At 42.1% G+C, this 20,910-nt stretch overlaps 1 protein-coding gene across 1 annotated transcript in view; it reads right to left on the minus strand.

Annotated features, from left to right (window-relative positions):
• Positions 1 to 16,355: 16,355 nt before the first annotated feature.
• The window catches only part of CCNB3 (cyclin B3), a 71,196-nt gene continuing 66,641 nt past the window's right edge, over positions 16,356 to 20,910 (minus strand). Inside the window, exons 10-12 of the mRNA XM_054720024.1 lie at positions 20,018 to 20,167; positions 16,759 to 16,892; positions 16,356 to 16,536 (exon numbers count right to left, since the gene is read on the minus strand). Of these exons, the coding sequence (XP_054575999.1) occupies positions 16,464 to 16,536; positions 16,759 to 16,892; positions 20,018 to 20,167 (357 nt within the window). The 3' untranslated portion in view covers positions 16,356 to 16,463. The remainder of the gene's footprint in view (positions 16,537 to 16,758; positions 16,893 to 20,017; positions 20,168 to 20,910) is intronic.

The raw sequence follows: 20,910 nt of genomic DNA on the forward strand, positions 1-20,910 counted from the left end.
CAAAACCTCAATACAGGCGAGACTAAATTATTTCAGAACAAACATGAGCACCACCAAGAAAGATCCTCCAATTCTTTATACTAATACACTTTTCCTGGACTCAATCAGGTCTCCTTAGAGGTTTACATCATTTCATTGGCCAAAGATTCCTATTCGAGTTGTCTTATTCAGTTCTCCTCTTTGTGCACATTGAGCAACTACAGTATTTAATTGGGATAAGTTCTTTATGAATGGCCTGGGATCTACAAAGGATTCAAGGTAGTTCACCTCTTCAGGGAGTTTGGGAATAGTTTTCTCTGACTAGCAGAGAAACTATTGATGCTGGGAATAAATGAAAGAAATACGCTCAGGGAGATGAGGAGAGGGGTCAGGGTAGCCAGGCCTGGTTGTGTTTCTCCCCCAGTCCTCCCTGTTGCAACTTCAGGAGGTCTGTTCTAGTTTGTTTATTAAGATGACAGCGAGGTCCTGGGAGCTTGTCCATTTGCCTATTACAATGATCATGTGAAATCTTTTCTTGTAAAAGTGGTGACTGCTCTCCGCAAATATTTTTTTGTTTTTTCCATGTGCGCATGTATGTCTTTGCACATGTACAGGTGGTGCTCTGGTGGCTGTGTGGGCCCATTGGCTGGAATTCATCCCTATGGCAACCATATAGACTCTCTTCCTACTGCCTTGATCCTAGCCTGCATGCTTCCATGGAGTGTTTGCCTGCATTCTTGCTGGATTTTTTAACTCAATATTTTGCCGCTGTGCTGCAGTATAGATTATATAGAGAGACATATAGATGTATATATTATATATTATATATATATTTTTAAGAGCTGAGAATACAACTCGACCTCTAAGTGACCCTATAATTTATTGTGCTAACCCAGGAATCCCTCCCCACCCTGATCCCATCACCCACCCCCATTACCCTACACAAATGCACACGCACACGCACACACACATACCTCTACCAACTGCCCGACTTCTTGGTGGAACTTCCAATCTTTTGGTGCATTTTCAAGCGTCTTTGAAGTGGCGGGGACCTACTTATAGCCCAGCTAATTCAGACGCTTCTTTAAAATTCTGAGCCAGGCCAGGAACAGGAGAACAAAACACCAATGCCCTAGAGAAGGGGGCTAAGCTGGCATGCTGCCTTTTTTCTCCGTTTGTCCTGGACTCTACATCAGCAACTGCCCCAACCTGTTCTCTCCCCTTCCCCAATAAAATGACCTTTTTAGAGAAACCAGGCCTAAGCTCTGTGACTTAGATGCCTGAGTTAGGGACTGCCTGACAATCCAGTAAGAGCCTAGGCCCTTCCTCACAAGCTCCATCTGGGCCTGCATCTGCTGGTCAAGCTGTTGGGTGAGTCCCCAAATCACCTTTGAATTTCCCATCTTGCTCTTTCTCTTGAGTACAGAGGGGCATTCAGAGTAACCAAAAAGAACATGGTCCTTGGGAAATGGAGGCTACTAGTCTCTGCTTCTCTAATGGTTCTTCCAAATTTCTCATGGAAACAAAGTGTGCCAAAATTGCTCCCAATCCCAATTAGCATTTTTTTTTCAATGCCCACTCCCAGTCAGGCAAACCTAATCAAACTCCAGTGTCCAGAGAGGTTCCCTCTGTTTGGCCTTGTATTCCACATCCCACCCTCAACTCACAACTTTAGGTAAGTGTCCCTTCCCACTGATCAAAAGAAAGCCAGAAAACTGGCCTCTCCCTACTTCTCAAACAAACTTAGCGTGCTCAATCACCTGACTCCATCCAGGCTGGTTCATCGAGGTGCACAATCCAGACTCCAACCACTGGTTCTCAGCTCTGGAATTCCACCAGCCTAGCCCACTTAAACCAGCCGCCTGTGTTTTACCTCTGCAGGGGTGAGGAGAAAAATACTAACAAGGGGATAGTCCCCAAATGTCTGATTACTGTGCCAAACAAATTAAGAAGTTCTAGCTCTACAACTTTAGAACATTAATGGAAACTTATTTAAACACGGAAAACTTATCTAAGCATCAGCATATGTTAACTTACTGTACATATTTCAGTGGGGGTGTGTGCTGTTGCTGTATCTTTGGCTTTCTCTGCATCATTCTTTCTTCCCAGGAGGAGGTATTAGATCAAATCAGACAAGATTGAGCGTGTTTAGGGTGGTATGGTCATAGACATGTATTAAATCAAATCAGGAAGGTCACCATTGCAGCCTGACTTGAGTTCTCTATGGCTGCACACATTGACACCTGCACACTTACTTACAGAGTTGGGAATCAAGTTGCATTTTTCTCAGAAGGACCTTTTCCAAAATGGAAATTTTCCAAATGAGCAAATTTAAGGAAGAAGAAGAAGTCCTAGAAGAGGGTAGCCTTATCTTGGCAGTGCCTAAGCATGGCTCTGTCTTCTAATTATTTTTATCGCTGATAATAGTAAACTATAATAAGACTCCATCTCTTGTACTTACTTTGCTGACTTACAATATGTCTTTGTATACTGTAGTGCTATTGTTGCTTTGTTGTACCATCTGGATTCCCTTTTACCCACTCTGAGCCAGAATGATATTGAACAAAACCACTTGGATTTGAGGCTGGAGTCAACTCATGGAGAATAACTGGTAGGTGATTAGGCCCAGGAGCAGGTGTGGTTTGCTAAATCGCTTAGTTATCTCCTAAATTGTTTAGTTACCAGTTGCTTCCTCAAAAGGAAGACAGCTTGCTAAGCACCTGTTCTTGCACGTACTAGCTTGCAAACAAAGAAAGGAATGGTAATCTCTTTCTCCAGGGAGCTGTTTATCCTCTGGATGCATAAGTTCCTTTCAGGACTTCAGTATTAACTATTTTCAGTAATACAATTGCTCGGGTGGTGGGACCAGACACCAAGTACCCATCTTAATTATGTTCAGAAATGCCATTAAGAGCCAATGTTCTGGGGTTTGTTTGCATCTTTGGTAGCACTTTCTGAGGGATTGAGCAGGCAATTCCTGGATAGAACAGTGGGGAAGGAGAACATCAAGAGACTTGGACTGCCACCAATTGCTTTCGGTGTCAATACTTCAGGTCAGCCCTCTCTCTAAAAAGGGCCTGCACTGTGTCCAAAAGGGCAGGGGAAGAATAAGAAAGAGATTTTCAATCTAATAAATTATGTTAAGGATTGATTAGAAGACACAGTTGTGGTCAACGTAATCTTCCCTCAGGACAGAAGTAGAATAATTTTGGTTTCATAAAAGACAGAAATGAATACCAAAGCAAACAAACCCATTAGCATCATTCCATCCTGTAAAGGACCTCAATTGGCAATATGGCTTGTGGAATTGTATTTGTATCTTTATCTGCTAATATGTAATCCATGCTGTTCTCTGTTCCATTATTTTTCTTTTTATCAAAGGCCCCTGCAAATCAGCAGGGCCAGGGGCTGGATGGGGAGGAAACTGGGGTAGTTGTGGGGTAACAGATAAAAGCAGAAAGAAAAGGTCCATAAAGTGAGCCTGTTCCTCCCCCCGCAAATAATGGAACACCAGTTTTCAAAGTTAATAGTTTTGCTTCTTAAAATATTTTAATAAATGTATAAACATAATAATACCAGTGGTTCATCATTTACTTCAGGATGGGGGGAGATGAATGGCAGTGATAATGGTGGATGAGCTTGGGTGGTATCCAACCTCTAAACAAACCACATGCATGTAGGGATGGCAGGTCAGGAAGGACAGCAGCAACACAAGCCAAGAATCTCCATCAGGGTGATCATAACATTGAAAGGGATGCCATAAAACGTTCTAAAACATAGCTGCAACTCGGGACAATTCTGTGGAAAAATACCTGCCACTGTAATTGTTCTAAAAGCCAATTCTCTGCAAGACCGAGATTTCAATGAAATGAACTGTAGAGGGAAAGTGATATAGAGAAGTACAGTCCTGACTGCTAAATAGATGCATAAATGCAAAATGCACACTATAGAACTTTTGACATTACAATCTGCCCACCTCACACATACATTACATACTCCTAACCCCTCCAGAAGGGTTTGAGGTAGGAAAGAGTAGTCTGTTTAGATGCAAAATTGGTGAGGCCTGGGATCAAAGATGGTTCAATTTATGCCCAACTAACAGAGACCCTAATCACATTTAATAGGTAGGCAAACTAGGCTATACTAGACCAGGATTCCACAAAACACTACACCTGGGTAAGGAGTTGGATCTTCTAAATCCTTGACTTACCAATACTAAAACTATCTCTTACTTAGAGATGAAACAGATGTGATCTTAAGGATTATATTTCAGTCTACCCCCATAAAAACTATATTCTTGGGCTTTCTGATGGAAAGAACCCTGTTTCTGAGGAGCTATCACCATGTTAAGAAATTTGTAATACATCCTGTAGGCTAGGGAAGTACCATCTGAATTGAATTTAAGTCTGCTTTTTAAATCATGGTACAATAAGATTGCCTTTTTTCTTTTGGTGTAAAAGTCAATTAATTTTAACACATGTAGATATTCTAGTAACCACCACCACTATCCAGGATACAGAATAGTTTTCACTGCCCCATAAATCTCCTTCACATCATCCTTTATAGCCACATCTTAACTCTACCTCTAACACTGACCTATTTTCCATCACAATAGTTGTTTTTTTTCTTTCAAGAATGTCATAGATTTATATATATTTTATTGATTTTTTACAGAGAGGAAGGGAGAGGGACAGAGAGTTAGAAACATCAATGAGAGAGAAACATCGATCAGCTGCCTCCTGAACACCCCCTACTGGGGATGTGCCTGCAACCAAGGTACATGCTCTTGACTGGAATTGAACCTGGGACCTTTCAGTCCGCAGGCCGACGCTCTATCCACCAAGCCAAACCAGTTAGGGCAAGAATGTCATAGATTTAAAAGGGAACCTACTGTATGGGAAAGCATATTTGCCCATAATCCATCTAATAAGGGTTTAATTTCCAAAATATACAAAGAATTCATGCAACTCAATACCATGAAGACCAACAATCCTTTAAAAAATGGGCAAAGGACCTGAATAGATACTTCTCCAAAGAAAACATACAGATGGCCAATAAACCTATGAAAACATGCTCAACATTATTAATCATCAGAGAAATGCAAATTAAAACTACAAGTGAGATAATACCTCATTCTTGTCCAAATGCCTATCTTACCTAATAATCTTACCTAATAATAGACAAACATGTAAAATGACTGTATCTCCGTGATGCTCACCAGCCAATCAGGAGTATGCAAATTAACCCACCAAAGATGGTGGGTTAATTTGCATAAGCAGGTGCTGAATGGCCCTGGCAGGGTGCTGGCCACCAAGCAGCCAGCAGGGCAGGACTCTGAGTAGGTGCCCAGCAGTGGGGGGTGGGGCGGGATGCCTGACTTCATGGCTAAGTGCCCTGATTGCTCTGGCCCAGAGGGCTGGGATGGGGGCATGCCCCCAGCCGCGCTATGGCTGCTGGGAACACGCCGCCAGCCCAGGGGACACAACACTGGGCTGCCAGGCTGGGGGCTGGACCTTCTGGATGCTGAAGCTGACCCAATGCAGACACTGCAGGGCGGAGCCCACAGGCACGCAGCCTGCAAACCTTCCCCCATGGCCTTGGCCGATCCCTCCCTCCTCCCACATCCCCCGTTCTAGGGCCAAGCCCCAACCCAGAACGGAATGTGCAGCCTCACCTCCCATTGTGCCCTCAGAGCATCCCCTCCATGTATGTGGCCCACCCACCCGTTTCCAAGCTGCTGCACCCAGCCTTCCTCCTGCCGGGACATTGTCCTTCACCTCCACTCTCCACTAGCACCCTGAGCATCAAAGCTGGCCGTGGACACCAGCCCTCTTCCCGCACCCCAGACTGAGGCCCCAGGAGTCTGAGCTGTGGGTCCCTGCCCTGCGTCTTTGTGCGACCACTGGGAGGCCTCTAACTCTCCCCCAGGGGCGCCAGCTCTCAGGGCTTCCAGCACATCCCAAGTCAGGTCTGTGGCCTAAAGGGGCCAGATGTGCAAAGCTGGGTCATGAGTGGCCCCCACTGTGCCGGTCCTGGGGATTTGAAAAGTGGACCAGAGGTGGTTCAGGAACTTCAGAGTTCGGCTCTAGACCTGAGAGGATGCTCTCTCTGCGTCCAGCATGCTGCCCTCCAAGGGCTACACCGCACTCCCCGGAGGCCTGAGGCTACCTGAGGGCCCTGAGCAGCCCTGACGCGTTTTCTCAGAAAGGGAAAGCCCGCCATGTGTGAGCCGATGTTCACCAAGGGAGCCGTAAGCCTCTAAATGTGACTTATATTTGTAGACTTTGTGTGTAAACACACTAGGAAATCCAGCAGCCACCAGGGGCTGATTTTCACTTTAAAAACAGAGACCCCATAATAAAAATTACTTCTAAAAATGGGCCTCTGTAGCACATGCCCATGCCAGGCACATAGCTGACACCGTTAGAGTGTATCTGTGTACATGTAACTCTCACACCACGTGCATTTGTAACCTTTGAGACTTACGAACTTTAGAAACTATAAAGATTCAAATACAAATCGGCCAGCGGTTCACTGGGTCCCCAGGACTAGAATCACCTGAAGGCTGGCAGGGAGGGTGCTGAGCCCATGTCTCCCGCCTGAGGCCAGAGGCCCGGACATACCTGCAGGAAGCTGGCTGGGGCTGCACTGGGGTGGGGGCGTCTGCACTGGGAAGCAGGGCCTGGCTCTGTGGGTACCTGCGCAGGAAGAAGAAAGAGACCTTTAAGGAAGGTGTCGGTGTGACCCCACTGGCACAGCCACAGTGGGGAGAGGACACACTGGGCTCATCAAAACGAAAACCGTCTGTGCATCAGAGGACACTGTCCACGGCGTGAAAATGCCCCAGAAGTGCCTGCAGGTCCCCCTTCTGTGAAGGGACCGACACCTGGGACCTGGGAGTGCTCCCCTCACTCAACCCCAGCACCAACCTGCCAGAACGTGGGCAAGGGCCTCGGAAGGACATTTCTCTAAAGAAAAGATGCAAATGGCCGATGAGCAGCTGAACAGATGCTCAACACTCACCTGCAGAGAAACACAGTCAAACGAGAGATGAGATGCCACTCGCACCCACTCCCTGGCTGTGATGAAGCCCCTCCCCTGAAACAACAGTGCTGGTGGGATGCAGAGAAACCGGCGTCTGCACCTCCGGTGGGAAGTTAAAGAGGGGAAGCCACTGTGCAAACAGCCTGGTGATTCCTTAAAAAGTGAAACATAGCCCAGCTGGTGTGCTCAGTGGTTATCATCCTGTGCACCCGGAGGTCATGGTTTGATGCCCAGTCGGGGCACATGCCTGGGATGCAGGCTCCATCCCCAGTGGGGGGCGTGCAGGAGGCAGCTGATCAATGATGTTTCTATCTCTCACTATTAATGTTTCTATCTCTTTCTCCCCCTCCCTCTCTGAAATCAAGAAAAAAAATCCTATCTAATAAATCCTTCCCCTGGTCACCAGGTCGCCTCCTGCCCCTGAGGGCTCCTGGACTGTGAGAGGGGGCAGGCTGGGCTGAGGGACGCCCTCTCCAGTGCATGAATTTTCATGCACCGGGCCTCTAGTCATCAATAAATCAACAAACAACCCTAGTGCACTGTTGATAGGAATGCAGACTGGTGCAGCCACTGTGGAAAACAGTATGCAGGTTCCTTAAAAAATTAAAAATGGAACTGCCATTTGACCCAGTGATCCCACTTCTAGGAATACCAGTATATCCTAAGAAACTCAAAACACCAATCAGAAAGAATATATGCACCCCTATGTTCATAGCAGCATTATTTATAATAAAGATATGAAAATAGCCCCAAGTGCCCATCAGTGGATGAGTGGATAAAAAAAAGCAGTGGTACATTTACACAATGAAATACTATGCAGCTTTAAAAAAGAAGGATCTCTTGCCCTTTGAGACTGCATGGAGAGAACTGGAGATGACTATGCTAAGCAAAATAAGCTAGTCAGAGAAAGATACATATCATATGATCTCACTTAAGTGTAGAATCTAATGAACAAAATTAACTAACATACAAAATAGACCCAGAGACATGAAAGCATGGAACAGACTGACAAATCTCGAAGGGAAGGGGAAGGGGGAGATGAGAAGAGAGTAACCAAAGAACTTATATGCATATAAATATAACCTATGAACACAGACAATAGTATGGGAAGGGCTGGGGTGGGGTGGGGGTTGAGTGAAAGGGGTCAAAAAGGGAGAAAATGAGAGTCATCTGTAATACTGTCAACAATTAAAAAGAGAATGGCAGCATAGGTAAACACCTGAACTTGCTGCCTCGCAAAACCACTTCAAAACTACAACTAAAAAGCAAAACAGACATCATCCAGAACCACAGGAAGGCTGGCTGAGTGGAAATTCTACAACTAGTAGGGAAGAGAAAAGCACACTGAAACTCAGAGGAGCTGCGGAAGTAAAATGCAGAGGTACGGAGGTGCGCAGGAGCATGGAAAGGGCTGGCAACTGAGTATGCGGCTATCTTTTTCAGATTCTTTCAAGTTGTCCTGCGAATCAATAATATGTTCCTTTGTATTGCTGAACAGTATTCTATCCTATGGATCCACCAGTTGATTTATTCATTCATCCATTGAAGAAACTTCATGAATAGAACTGCTATAAACATTCATATATAGATTATTGCATTCACTTCTCTAGGATAATTACTCAGGAGTGGGATTGCTGGGTTATGTAATAAACACAGGTTTAACATGGTAAGAAACTTCCAAACTGTTTTCCAGAGTGGTTGTACCATTTCGTATTCAAACTAGCAATATATGAGAGTTCCACATGCTCTACATCATCAGCTCTTAGAATCCATTAATTTTTTTAAATATATTTTTTATTGATTTCAGAGAGGAAGGGAGAGGGAGAGATAGAAACATCAATGATAAGAATCATTGATAGGCTGCCTCCTGCACGCCCCCCACCGGGGATCAAGCCCGCAGCCCAGGCATGTGCCCTTGACCAGAATTGAACCCAGGACCCTTCAGTCCATAGGCCAATGCTCTATCCACTGAGCAAAACCAGCTAGGCCCATTAATTTTTTTATTTTAGCCATTCTAATAGGTGTTTAATGGCATCTCATCATGGAAATCCCCTAACAGCAAATAATGTTCAACTTCTATTTATGTGCTTGTCATACTTAAATCCTCTTTGGTGAAGTATCTGTTCAAATTCTCTTCCACTTTTTGTAATTGTGTTTTTCATTTACACATTGTTGAGTTTTCAGAATCCTTTATATATCCTAGATCCAAGTTATTTGACAGATACATAGTTTACAAATATCTTCTGAAAGTCTGTAGTTTATCTTTTAATTCTCTTAATATCTTTCAGAGGAAAATTTTTACACTTTTGTAAAGAACGAGTCATCTTTTTTTATTTTACTTTATGGAGTGTGCTTTTTGTACCTTATCTAAGAACTCTTCCTCTAACTCAATTGTTTTTAACCATGGGTGACTTTGCCCCCTGGGAACACTGAGCAATATCTGGATACATTTTTGGTTGTCACAACTTGGGGAGGGCTCTAGATATCTAATTGGTAAAGATAATGGATGCTACTAAATATCTTACAATGACAGGACATTTCCCACAACAAAGAATTGTCTGGCTGAAAATGTCAATAGTGCTGCTGCTCAGAAACCCTGATTTAACCCCAGGTCACAAAGATTTTCTCTTATGTTGACTTCTACAGGTTTTATACTTTGTTTTAACTAGAGGCCTGGTGCACGAAATTCATGCATGAGGGGACGGTCCCTCAGCCTGGCCTGTACCCTCTCACAATCCGGGACCACTGGCTCCTAACCGCTTACCTGCCTGCCTGCCTGATCACCCCTAACCACTCTGCCTGGCTGCCTCATTTCCCCTAACCACCCACATGCCTGCCTGATCACCCCTAACTGTTCGCCTGCCTGCCTACCTGATTGCCTCTAACCACTCTGCCTGCCTGCCTGCCTGATCACCCTAACCACCCTGCCTGCCTGCCTGATTGCCCCTAACTGCTCACTTGCTTGCCTGATTACCCCTAACCGCCTCTGCCTGCCTGATCACCCCTAACTGCTCGCCTGCCTGCCTGATCGCCTCTAACCACTCTGCCTGCCTGTTCACTCCTAACCATCCTGTGTGCCTGCCTGATCAGCCCTAACTGCTTGCCTGCCTGCCTGAACACCCCTAACCACTTGCCTTCCTGCCTCATCACTCCTAACCACTCATCTGCCTGCCTGATTGCCCCTAACTGCTCACCTGCCTGCCTGATCACCCCTAACTGCTCACCTGCCTGCCTGATTGCCCCTAACTGCTCACCTGCCTGCCTGATCACTCTTAACCACCTCTGCCTCAGTCCCTGCCACTGCAGCTTCATCTGGAAGGACGTCTGGAATGATGTCTGGAAGGTCATTTGACTGTCCAGTCTTATTAGCATATTATGCTTTTATTATTATAGATTTTAAATCTGACTCAGTTTGAAGTAGTTTTTGTAAAACAAATGAGGTTTATTTTATTTATATCCTCACCCGAGGCTATTTTTCCATTGATCTTTTAGAGAAAGTGGAAAAGAGAGGGAAAGACAGAGAGAAACATCAATGTGAGAGAAATACATCAATTGGTTGCTTCTTACATGTGTCTTGACCATGGCCCAGGCCAGGGAGGAGCCTGCAACCAAGGTACATGCCCTTGACCAGAATCAAACCCCCTTTGGTCTGCAGGCCGAAGCTCTATCCACTGAGCCAAACTGTCTAGGGCATAAGTGAGGTTTAAATGAAGGTTCATTTTTTGGCATACAGATTGTTCCAACACCATGTATTAAAAAGACTGCTTCTATAAGATTCATAGAAGAAAGTGTAGGCAGATGAATATCAGACATCCCAACTAGCAGAATTTTCACTGATACATCACCTAGGGCAGTGGTCGGCAAACTCATTAGTCAACAGAGCCAAATATCAACAGTACAACAATTGAAATTTCTTTTGAGAGCCAAATTTTTTAAACTTAAACTTCTTATAATGCCACTTCTTCAAAATAGACTCGCCCAGGCCGTGGTATTTTGTGGAAGAGCCACATTTAATGGGCCAAAGAGCCGCATGTGGCTCGCGAGCCGCAGTTTGCCGACCACTGACCTAGGGCAATAGAAAGAAACAAAGGAAAGAATTAACAAATGGAACTACATCAAAATAATAAGCTTCCACACAGCAAAAGAAAATAGCATCAAAATGAAAATGGAGCCGAAACCGGTTTGGCTCAGTGGATAGAGCGTCGGTCTGCGGACTGAAAGGTCCCAGGTTCGATTCCGGTCAAGGGCATGTACATTGGTTGTGGGCACATCCCCGGTAGGGGGTGTGCAGGAGACAGCTGGTCAATGTTTCTCTCTCATTGATGTTTCTAGCTCTCTATCCCTCTCCTTTCCTCTCTGTAAAACATCAATAAAATATATTTTTTTTAAAAAAGAAAATGGAACCCACTGTGTGGAAGAACATATTTGCCAGTGATACATCTAATAAGGGGTTAACTTATAAAATATATAAAGTACTCCCATGGCTGCTTAGCTTCCCATGCCCAGCTCAAATCGGGACCCAGGTAACAGACAGAGACTTGGCCAACAGCAGCTGCCCTCTCACTGCAACAAGACTTGTTTGAGTTGTCTTGTACCCATGGTGTGGGAAAGTGGGTTTTTGATACCTAAATCCAACCTAGTACCAGGAATGCTCAGGGCCTACTCAAGAAGGCAAATAACCATTTCCACTAATATTTACAGGGTAAAATAAGATTGTTGTTAGAGTATTAAATTTGACAGTAAAATAGTAGTCAAGTTTTCAGGTTAATTTAAATTGGCTAATTGAAATAAGCAAATATTCTAGAAAAATTAATTGTACTGGACAAAAAGCTGTTCCTAAAGTGTTAACTAAAATTTTTATTGGTAGGTCATCTCATGGTAAAATTGCATAACATGTAATGAACCTAAAGCAGTCATATTTTAGTACAAAAAATTAAAATGTAAAAGCTATCAAGATTACATTATAAAATTTCCAAAAGCCTCCAAATATTTAAATCAAAAAAGGGGGGATAGTAGAAGAATATCATGTAAAGAAAAATTTCCTGTAAGTGAATTACATCTAGAAAAAGTTTACTTTAGAAAATTAACTTTCATGTGTGATGTTAACAGCAAGACACCCATGTAAAACATACATGGTGTCAAAACAAGCCAAAGGAAAATCATTTGGGCAAAAAATGAAAAAGGATCACAAGTCAAATTTTTAGAAAAGATTCCTTTATTAACTTTTGGTCGAGAATATGTTTGTATATTTTCAGAAAACAACTCCGAGACCATGTGGATTCCTGCAACAGAGAGGAATTGACAGGACTACTCCAGCCATGAAGACAGAAGAGAAACAGTCCAGAGATGGAAGACGCTGACGATGCCTTGCCATACTAGCAGTCAGCAGCTGTGCGTTGCTGCAGGTTGCCCAGGACCATAACAGAGAGGGTCGGACCTACATTACCAACATTTGTCCACCATCCAGAACTGAAATATCATTGCTGACATGTACACATAAGGAACTGTTTGACATTGAAATTGGAACTCAAAAGAACTGTTAGCCCAGAAATAAACTCACTACAGACTGATTCATTTGCCTCTCAGCATTACCATTATTGCTTGTCTCATTTTCGGTTCTTATAAGTGTATTTCTAGTAGCACATGATCTCACTCATCTAGGGGAAATGATGAACAACATAGACTGATGAACAAGAACAGACCCAGAGACAAGGAAGCATAGATCAGACTGTCGGACCTCAGAGGGAAGGTAGGGGAGGGTGGGGATAAGGGGGAGAGATCAACCAAAGGACTTGTGTGCATGCATATGAGCCTAACCAGTGGTCATGGACAACAGGGGGGTGGGGGCCTGTGTGTGGAGGTGTTTGGGATGGGAATTGGGGGGATAAGGACAAATATGTGATACCTTAATCAATAAAGACATTAAAAATATAAAAATAAAATAAAATATATAAAGTACTCATAAAACTCAACAAAAGGAAGACCAGCAATCCAATTTTTAAAATGGGCAGAGGACATACAAATGGCTGAGAGACATATGAAATAATGCTCAATGTCACTAATCATCAGAGAAATGCAAATTAAAATGACAATGAGATATCACCTCACACCTACCAGAATGGCTACCATCAATAATTCAACAAACAACAAGTGCTGGCAAGGATGTGGAGAAAAGTTAACCCTACTACACTGCTGGTGAGAATGCAGACTGGTGCAGCTACTATGGAAAACAGTATGGAGTTTCCTCAAAAAAACCCCACAAAAATGGAACTGCCATTTGACCCAACGATCCCATTTCTGGGAATATATCCTAAGAATCCTGAAACTCCAATCAGAAAGAATATATGCATCCATATTTCATAGCAGTGTTATTTATAATAGTTAAGATCTCAAAACAGCCCAAGTGCTCATCAGTAGATGAGTGGATACAAAAAGCTGTGGTACATCTACACAATGGAATACTATGTGGCTGTCTGAATTTCCTTGTGCATTGCCAGGATATAGAAATGTGCTTGATCTTTTTGTATGTGTGTGTTGACCTTGTGTTCTGTGACCTTGCTTAACAAACATATTAGTTCTAGGAGGATTTTTTTGTGGATTCTTTGAGATTTTCTACACATATAATCATACCATCTGCAAAAAAAAGTCAATTTTATTTCCTCCTTTGCAATCTGTATTCTATTTTTTTTTTTTTTTTGTCTCATTGCACTGGATAACTTCTAGTATAATGTTCATAGGGTTGTTGAGAGTAGACATCCTTGCTTTGTTCCTAATCTTATGGGAAAGTATTCAGTCTTTCACCATTAAATATGATGTTACATGAAAATTTTTGGTGACAGCCTTTATCAGGTTGAGGAAGTCTCTATTTTCAGTTTGTTGATCATTTTTGTCATGGATGAATGCTGAATTTTGTCAAATGCTTTTACTCCATCAATTAATAAGTGATCTTTCTTCTTTAAAATGTAAATATAGTTGATATCCTAGACGTTTTGAATATGACATTATGAAATTGCTTACGTAAATTGTATAGAAAACATTTATATTTTTACTTTAACCGTCAATCTGATTTTCAGGCCACAGGTTCTCACTATCTTTCTGTGGGCTGAAGGTTCAATGTCAGTTCAGTTTTTAAAGCCTTTGCAGTGTTATTTAGATCTGTCTGGTGTGTGTGTGTGTGTGTGTGTGTGTGTGTGTGTGTGTGTGTGAGAGAGAGACACTAAGCGGTTAGTCTGGAACCAGATGTGCTGTGTAACTTCCAGGACCTCTAAGTAATAAACCTTGTCTCTTTCAAAGTTTCCTACTGGTTATTGCTGAGAGTGTCTCTCAATCATAATAAAGAAACACAAAGGCCAGTCCAGCCACAACATTGGTTACTGATAGGCTGAGACTAGTACAAAACACATGATTAGAATATTTAATATGGTTAAGATGGCAATGATCTCCAAATTTATCTATAAATCCAATGCAATCTCTTTCAAAATCATAGCTTTCTTTTCAGAAATTAACTAGCTGATGCTAAAAAAAAAAAATCACATAAAAATGTGAGGGACCCAGAATAACCAAAATAATCTTGAAAAGGAGGAAGCTGGAGAACACACATTTCCTGATTTCAAAATTGATTACAAAGCCACAGTAATCAAAGTGGTGTGTTACTAGCATAGGATAGATATATGGGTAAATGGGATACAATTGAGAGTCCAGAAATGAGCTCTCAAATTTACAGTCAATTAATTTTCAATTAGGGCACTAAGATTTTTCAACAAATGATGGTGGGGCAACTGGATGTCTATCTACATGCAAGAAAATGAAGTTGGACCCCTATGTTACACCATATATAAAAATTAATTCAAAATAGATTTAAGGCCTAAATGTAAGAGCTAAACATATAAAACTACTAGACAAAAGCATGGGAGTAAACCTTCATTTCCTTTGATTATAACTGTTCTGATTAGCCCTAGAGGTCTTCTGCTGTGACAGACATTACTTGTTTCAGTGGCTAAATTGTGGGGCAGACCCAGAGGTCCTAGAGGCAGTGTTTCTCTATCAACTGGAACAGGATGTTCAAATCTTCTGTGAACAAATGAGATCGCTGTACCAGTACACATCACCCCAAAGACTAGATGATAGATAGATAGATAGATAGATAGATAGATAGATAGATAGATATAGATAGATGATAGATAGATAGATAGATAGATAGATAGATAGATAGATAGATAGATAGATAGATAGATAGATAGATAGATAGATAAATCCTCACCCGAGCATATGTTTCTATTGATTTTTAGAGAGAAACATCAATTCGTTGCCTCCCATATGCACCCTGACCGGGGATCAAATCCATAACCAAGGTATGTGCCCCGATCAGGTTTCAACCCACAACATTTTGTTATATGGGACAACGCTCCAACCAACCAAGCCACCTGGCCAGGACAGAAATTTCTCCTCTTGACAGAAGACAAAGGCCCTAAGATTTCAGCATGTCACTCCAAGCAGCTTTTTATTTTATTTTATTTAGACTCTACAAAACTGCCTAACTATGAAACTAGGGCTGCCTTGGGTTGCAAAATCCTGATCCCTGCCTTTTCATCATCTAGGAAGAAGGAAAGAAAACAAGCAATGTAAGATATGGATCAAAGGGTATTGGTCCAGATCTGAACACTGAGGCCTGTCTGCCAAGTTCTCCCTCCTTAGACTGGGCACTACCACCCAACCGCAGCCTCACTCCAATGATCCTCCTTCTACAGACTCATCCATCAATTCACACCGAAATCAACTCAATTCCTACACCCCTGAAGTGAAAGACTCCAACAGAGAAAGAAATTGGATAAGCTACACTCTGAGGCACAACCTTGACAAGGCAGGGGGCAAAAATCCTTGGCCTATGCAATAATATATAGAGAACAGACTGACAGCTGTCAGAGGGAAGGGGGTTGGGGACTGGGTAAGAAAGGTGAAGGGATTAAGCAAAGGAAATAAAGACTCATGGACACAGACAACAGTATGGTGATTGCCAAATGGAAGGATGGGGGGAGGTAGAAAAGGGTAGAGGGGTATAATTGGTGATGGAAGGAGACTTGACTTGTGGGAAATACACAATATAATATACAGATGATGTATTGTAGAATTGTATACCTGAAACCTATAGAATTTTATTAACCAATGTCGCCCAAATAAATTCAATTCAATTTTTTAATTTTTTTACATAAAAAGGAGAGGTGAGCCATTTTAGCAACAAATATTAATTTTTATTTTATTTCTAAATAAATACTACAATACTTTTTTTTTCTTTCATAAAAAAAACTTAAACATTTATAACATTCAGTTTTAGAAAAGACAAACAAAGAGTAAAAATGAAGAAAAGTGATCAAAAAAATTCAAGGACAGAATAAATATAGCCTAGTTATATGATGTCAGCGTTCTAGGCCCTCATTTCAGAATTAGCGGGAACTCAAAAGTTCCTCCAGCTTCAACTTGTCCAAGAGGGGGATTTTGGTGACTTCATAGAAGTTCCTGCAAAAGGAAGAGACATCTGCTCAGTATAAAATAGGCCAAAGCAAGCAGGTTTCATGGAATAAGTGGGATATAGGACCCTTGGTTCCCTATCTTACTTTAACCCTGGAGCAGAAAGCAAGGTAAAACGTACCTCAATCTTTCTTTTTCCTTAGGCAAAGCTAGTCTGGGCCTCCCCATGACTGAGCACAAACCCAACCTCATCAGGAGCTTGGTACTTACTCGTGAGAATACTTGAAACGCACAGCCTTGAACCTATCATTGTAAGGATACAAAGTCAGCAGCTTGTTAAGCTTTTTGACCAAGCGGGAAAGATCAGAGGGCTTGTAGCCAAAGTGATAATCCAGTAAATGAGCCTGAAAGAAGCAACATAAACAGTGACTTTTATGACAGGAAGCAGACCCTTCCTCTGTGTCTACTATCCCAAATCCAAACTTCCTATCCATGGTACAGAAAGGAAAGAGAGTGAAACATTTCAAAGACTCATACGTCATAAACACTAACCAATTATTATAGGAGAATAGGTTTCAGCCACAAACTAGTGGTGTGGCTATATTCATATGTACCAGCTGGATATTAGCCCTGGCCATAGATATTCAGGTATGCTGAAATCCACTATCAAAAAATCCAAGGAACATGACTGACTTTGTAATTTACTCACTTTCAGGTCAAGAGCCAATTGTCAGGCAAACCTCAGAACAAACTTGAGGTCCCAACTCAACAGCCAACAGAAACTTAAAGCTGTTCCTTCTCTCTGGATCTACCAGCTATCGTTACATGCATTCATTTTCTCATTCAACTTTAAGGATGCCTACTATGTGGCAGAAGCAATATAGCAACGTATTTAAGAGCAAATGTTCTGGAGGCAAACTACTGGGGTTCAAATTCTATTTTAACTAATAGTATGGCCTTAAATTGGTCATTTAACCTCTTGGTGCCTCATTTTACCAATGGGGGTCGTTACAGTAATTATATTGCATGATTAAATGAAGTAATATATACAAAGCACATGTAACAGTCTAGCATATAGTAAGTGCCTAAATAATGCTAGCTAGGATTAATAATATTGTCAAGCCCTGTATAGGATGCTGGGAATATAAAGATGACCAAAGCTCCTGTCCTTGAGGAATCTATAGTCTAGTGGAGGAGACAGGCATGCACAGAGAGAATTACAAAATGTGTGGGAAGTGCTATGAGAGCGCTGGAGACCCATGAACTTTGGCTAGGAGAGTAACAGAAAGCTTCATAGGAGAGGGAACATCTACAATGAGTACAGAAAGTCAAGTAGGAGCTCCACAGGTAGAGAAAGGAAGATTTATTCTATAATGCAGTGGTTTTCTAAAAATATCTTAAATTAGCCCGGCTGGCATGTCTCAGTGGTTGAGCCTCAACCTGTGAACTGGGAGCTCACAGTTCAATTCCCATTTGGGGCACATGCCTGGGTTGAGGGCTTGATCCCCAGTGTGGGGCATGCTGGAGGCAGCTTATCAATGATTCTCTCTCATCATTCATGTTTCTATCTCTCACTTTCCCTTCCTCTCTGAAAGTAATAAAAATATTTTTTAAAAAATAAAAATATCTTAAATTATTTCCCCAACTCCCCTTTTTAAAAATATCTTACCTGGAAACCCAAATATCTTACCTGGAATTGGAGGCAAAGGCTAAGAATCTCACTAATTTGAATCCCCTTATCTTTATATGGCCCCTGAGACACTTCTGCAGGAATCTCAGGGCTCTACTGAATACTGTTTGAAAACCACTGCCACAGGCAAAGGGTAGTCATTAGCATGCGGAACAGGGGAGTAACATGCAGTAACACATTATTCTATTTAGTGTGTTAAATAAGATTAGTGGCCCCATTGTCACTGCACCAGTTCAGTCCCCAAAGCTTCACCTTGACTATTACAAAAGCTGACTTGCCAATGTTGCACTTTTACACTCTACCACCTAGTATACCTCCTATACTACTCTCCCAGTACTATTTCCAAAACATACAAACAGGAACATGTCATTCCCCTGCCTCAAAAACTTCCAGTACCTTAGTATAAAATGGGTCTCTCAACATAACATCAAAGGTCTCATAATCTGAACACATCCTACCATTCTGGTCTCATCTCTCACCATTCCCTATTAATGTAGCCTTTGTTCTATCCACAGGAAATTCTTATTCTGCCCCCTATACATTACACTCTTTAATTGTTGCCTTCATGTCTTTTCAATTATTGTTCCCTCTACCTAGAATGCCTCCTCTCATGGGTTCCTTTCAAGAGCCAATTCAAAAGTCACCTTCTTTGTGAAACCTTTCTTACCTATAAAAGCAGGATATATAGCATAGAGGATTGTGGAATCTAGACTACCAGAATTCAGATCAGGGTTGACATTTAGCTGATACTCACTGATACAAGCATGCCATGTGTTTAAACATTGAAATATTTCCATACTGGTTGGCAAGAAATTTGTTGCCCTGAGCCATTCAATTTCCCCAGGATCCATGGGTCAAAGCCTGGCTCAGAATGGGTCCTCCAGGACCATGGCTCCAGAGCTATGGCCACACCCATTCTGATTATGCAGTACTGGTTGTACACCACTCCTAGTTCTGCCTCTCCCTAGCAAAACGTGTGAATGTATTTCTTATCTATAAAATAGGGATAATACTGATCTTGTGGGGTTATTGTGAAGATTAAATGAGTTCATACAAAGTGCTTAGATCACCAAGCACTCAACTTCTATAAACACAACTGTTTATAGAGTTCTTTCTCAGCACACAGAGGCTTTCCCATCAGTTGTGGCTCTAGGACCTCTAAGTTAGAGGGGCTCAGGGGTGGTTGGGAAGAGCATGCAAATTTGTCAGCATACTCTTTCTATTTGGATTGTATGTTACATATCAGTAAAAATTCATAGTTCTCTGAAGTTGCTTTTCATAATTTTTCATAAAATTTAGAAAACATCAAACATGAGTTTTATTTATATTTGGGAAGGAGGCTCTGGGGCCTTCCTCTTTAGAAAAGAAAAACACTATAATATACCTATAAGTCCCCTTTTACACATGGACAGTTGCTTTCACTACTCTGTTCTCTGGGTCAGTGCTTCAAATTCCATTCTAACAAGCTCCCTCAGAGAGTAACCTTGCTGAAGGGACTACAAGGGGCAGAGGTGAAATGGGGTCAGGTAGGAAGTGGGTTCACCCCAGCCCTGCTGCAACCAGAATAATTTCACATTAATTTGTTTTGTGATATTGCGTTTTCAGATAAGCTTTCCTTGGAACTGTGACTAAGAAAAATGGTACAAAATACTTCAAAACAATTGCTATAGAAACCCTGTAGGCAGCCAGGATCCTAAGATGTTGAGGTGTCAAAGAATTCAAAACTGTGGGTATATGGCAGTTTGGGCACTGAATCTCCTACAGCCTTAATTTACACCTTCCTTCTCAGCCAACCCTGTGCTTCTGAATCCCCACCCCGTGCCCCTGGTCAGTGTTTACCACGCTTTTAAGCTTCGTCATGTAGAGCGCCAAGAGAAAGGAAGCAGCAGCTAGCTCGGAACCCTTTTCCTGGATAAAGTCATATTCATGCAGGGTCAACTCACAGATGAATCGGGATAAGACCACTGTTTTTATGTCGACATGGATATTCTAAAGGGAGCAAAAAGAACATTTCAGCAAGCAATTCAGAAAACCAGCACTAAGCAGAAGACCCCTTTCACCTACTCTCTCCAGTTATCTCACCTAGGGCCTAAATGGCTCTCTGCCTGAACAATGTACTTCTCCTACCATCATGGTTCACACTAAGGCACTCTACCCTTGAAATCACAGAATCTTAAGCAGGGGGAAGGGAGGCAATTCTGAAATCAGCATTAGAATTCACTACCTTTATGTTTTGTAACCAAATTATCAAATGTACTTGTGGTACCTTCCCATCTACTCTTTCTGTACAAGTCATCCTTTGAAGAGCCAAAGCTTTCCAACTATAACTTTGCACCTGGTTCCACCCTAGGATGTATTCCATGCTCCAAAAGAACTCTCTCCCCTTTCTTATTTGTATCTTTTTTTATTATTATAACCTATAACACAGAGAGAGAGAAAGTACACAACATCCACTTGTAGAATGCAATGAGTAATTATGAAGTGACCTCCCCTGTAACCAATATTCACCTCCCCCAAAGTTCTCATATGTCCTTTCCTCATAAAAGAATCTTCTCTCCTTCTCCTACTCTGCCCTCACCTCAAAACTTTACAGGCATACTATACAAACCTCCAATTTTCTTCCTCCTAACACTTCATAAAGGTTACTAATCTAGGAGTGTTGGATTGAAGAAGAAATTCCTGTCCCCAATTGTCTCAGTCCCTTTACCTACCACTCAAGCAGTCACTCTTGG

This window comes from Eptesicus fuscus, chromosome 1, assembly GCF_027574615.1.
Source record: "Eptesicus fuscus isolate TK198812 chromosome 1, DD_ASM_mEF_20220401, whole genome shotgun sequence".
In the NCBI taxonomy this organism is placed as follows: Eukaryota; Metazoa; Chordata; class Mammalia; order Chiroptera; family Vespertilionidae; genus Eptesicus; species Eptesicus fuscus.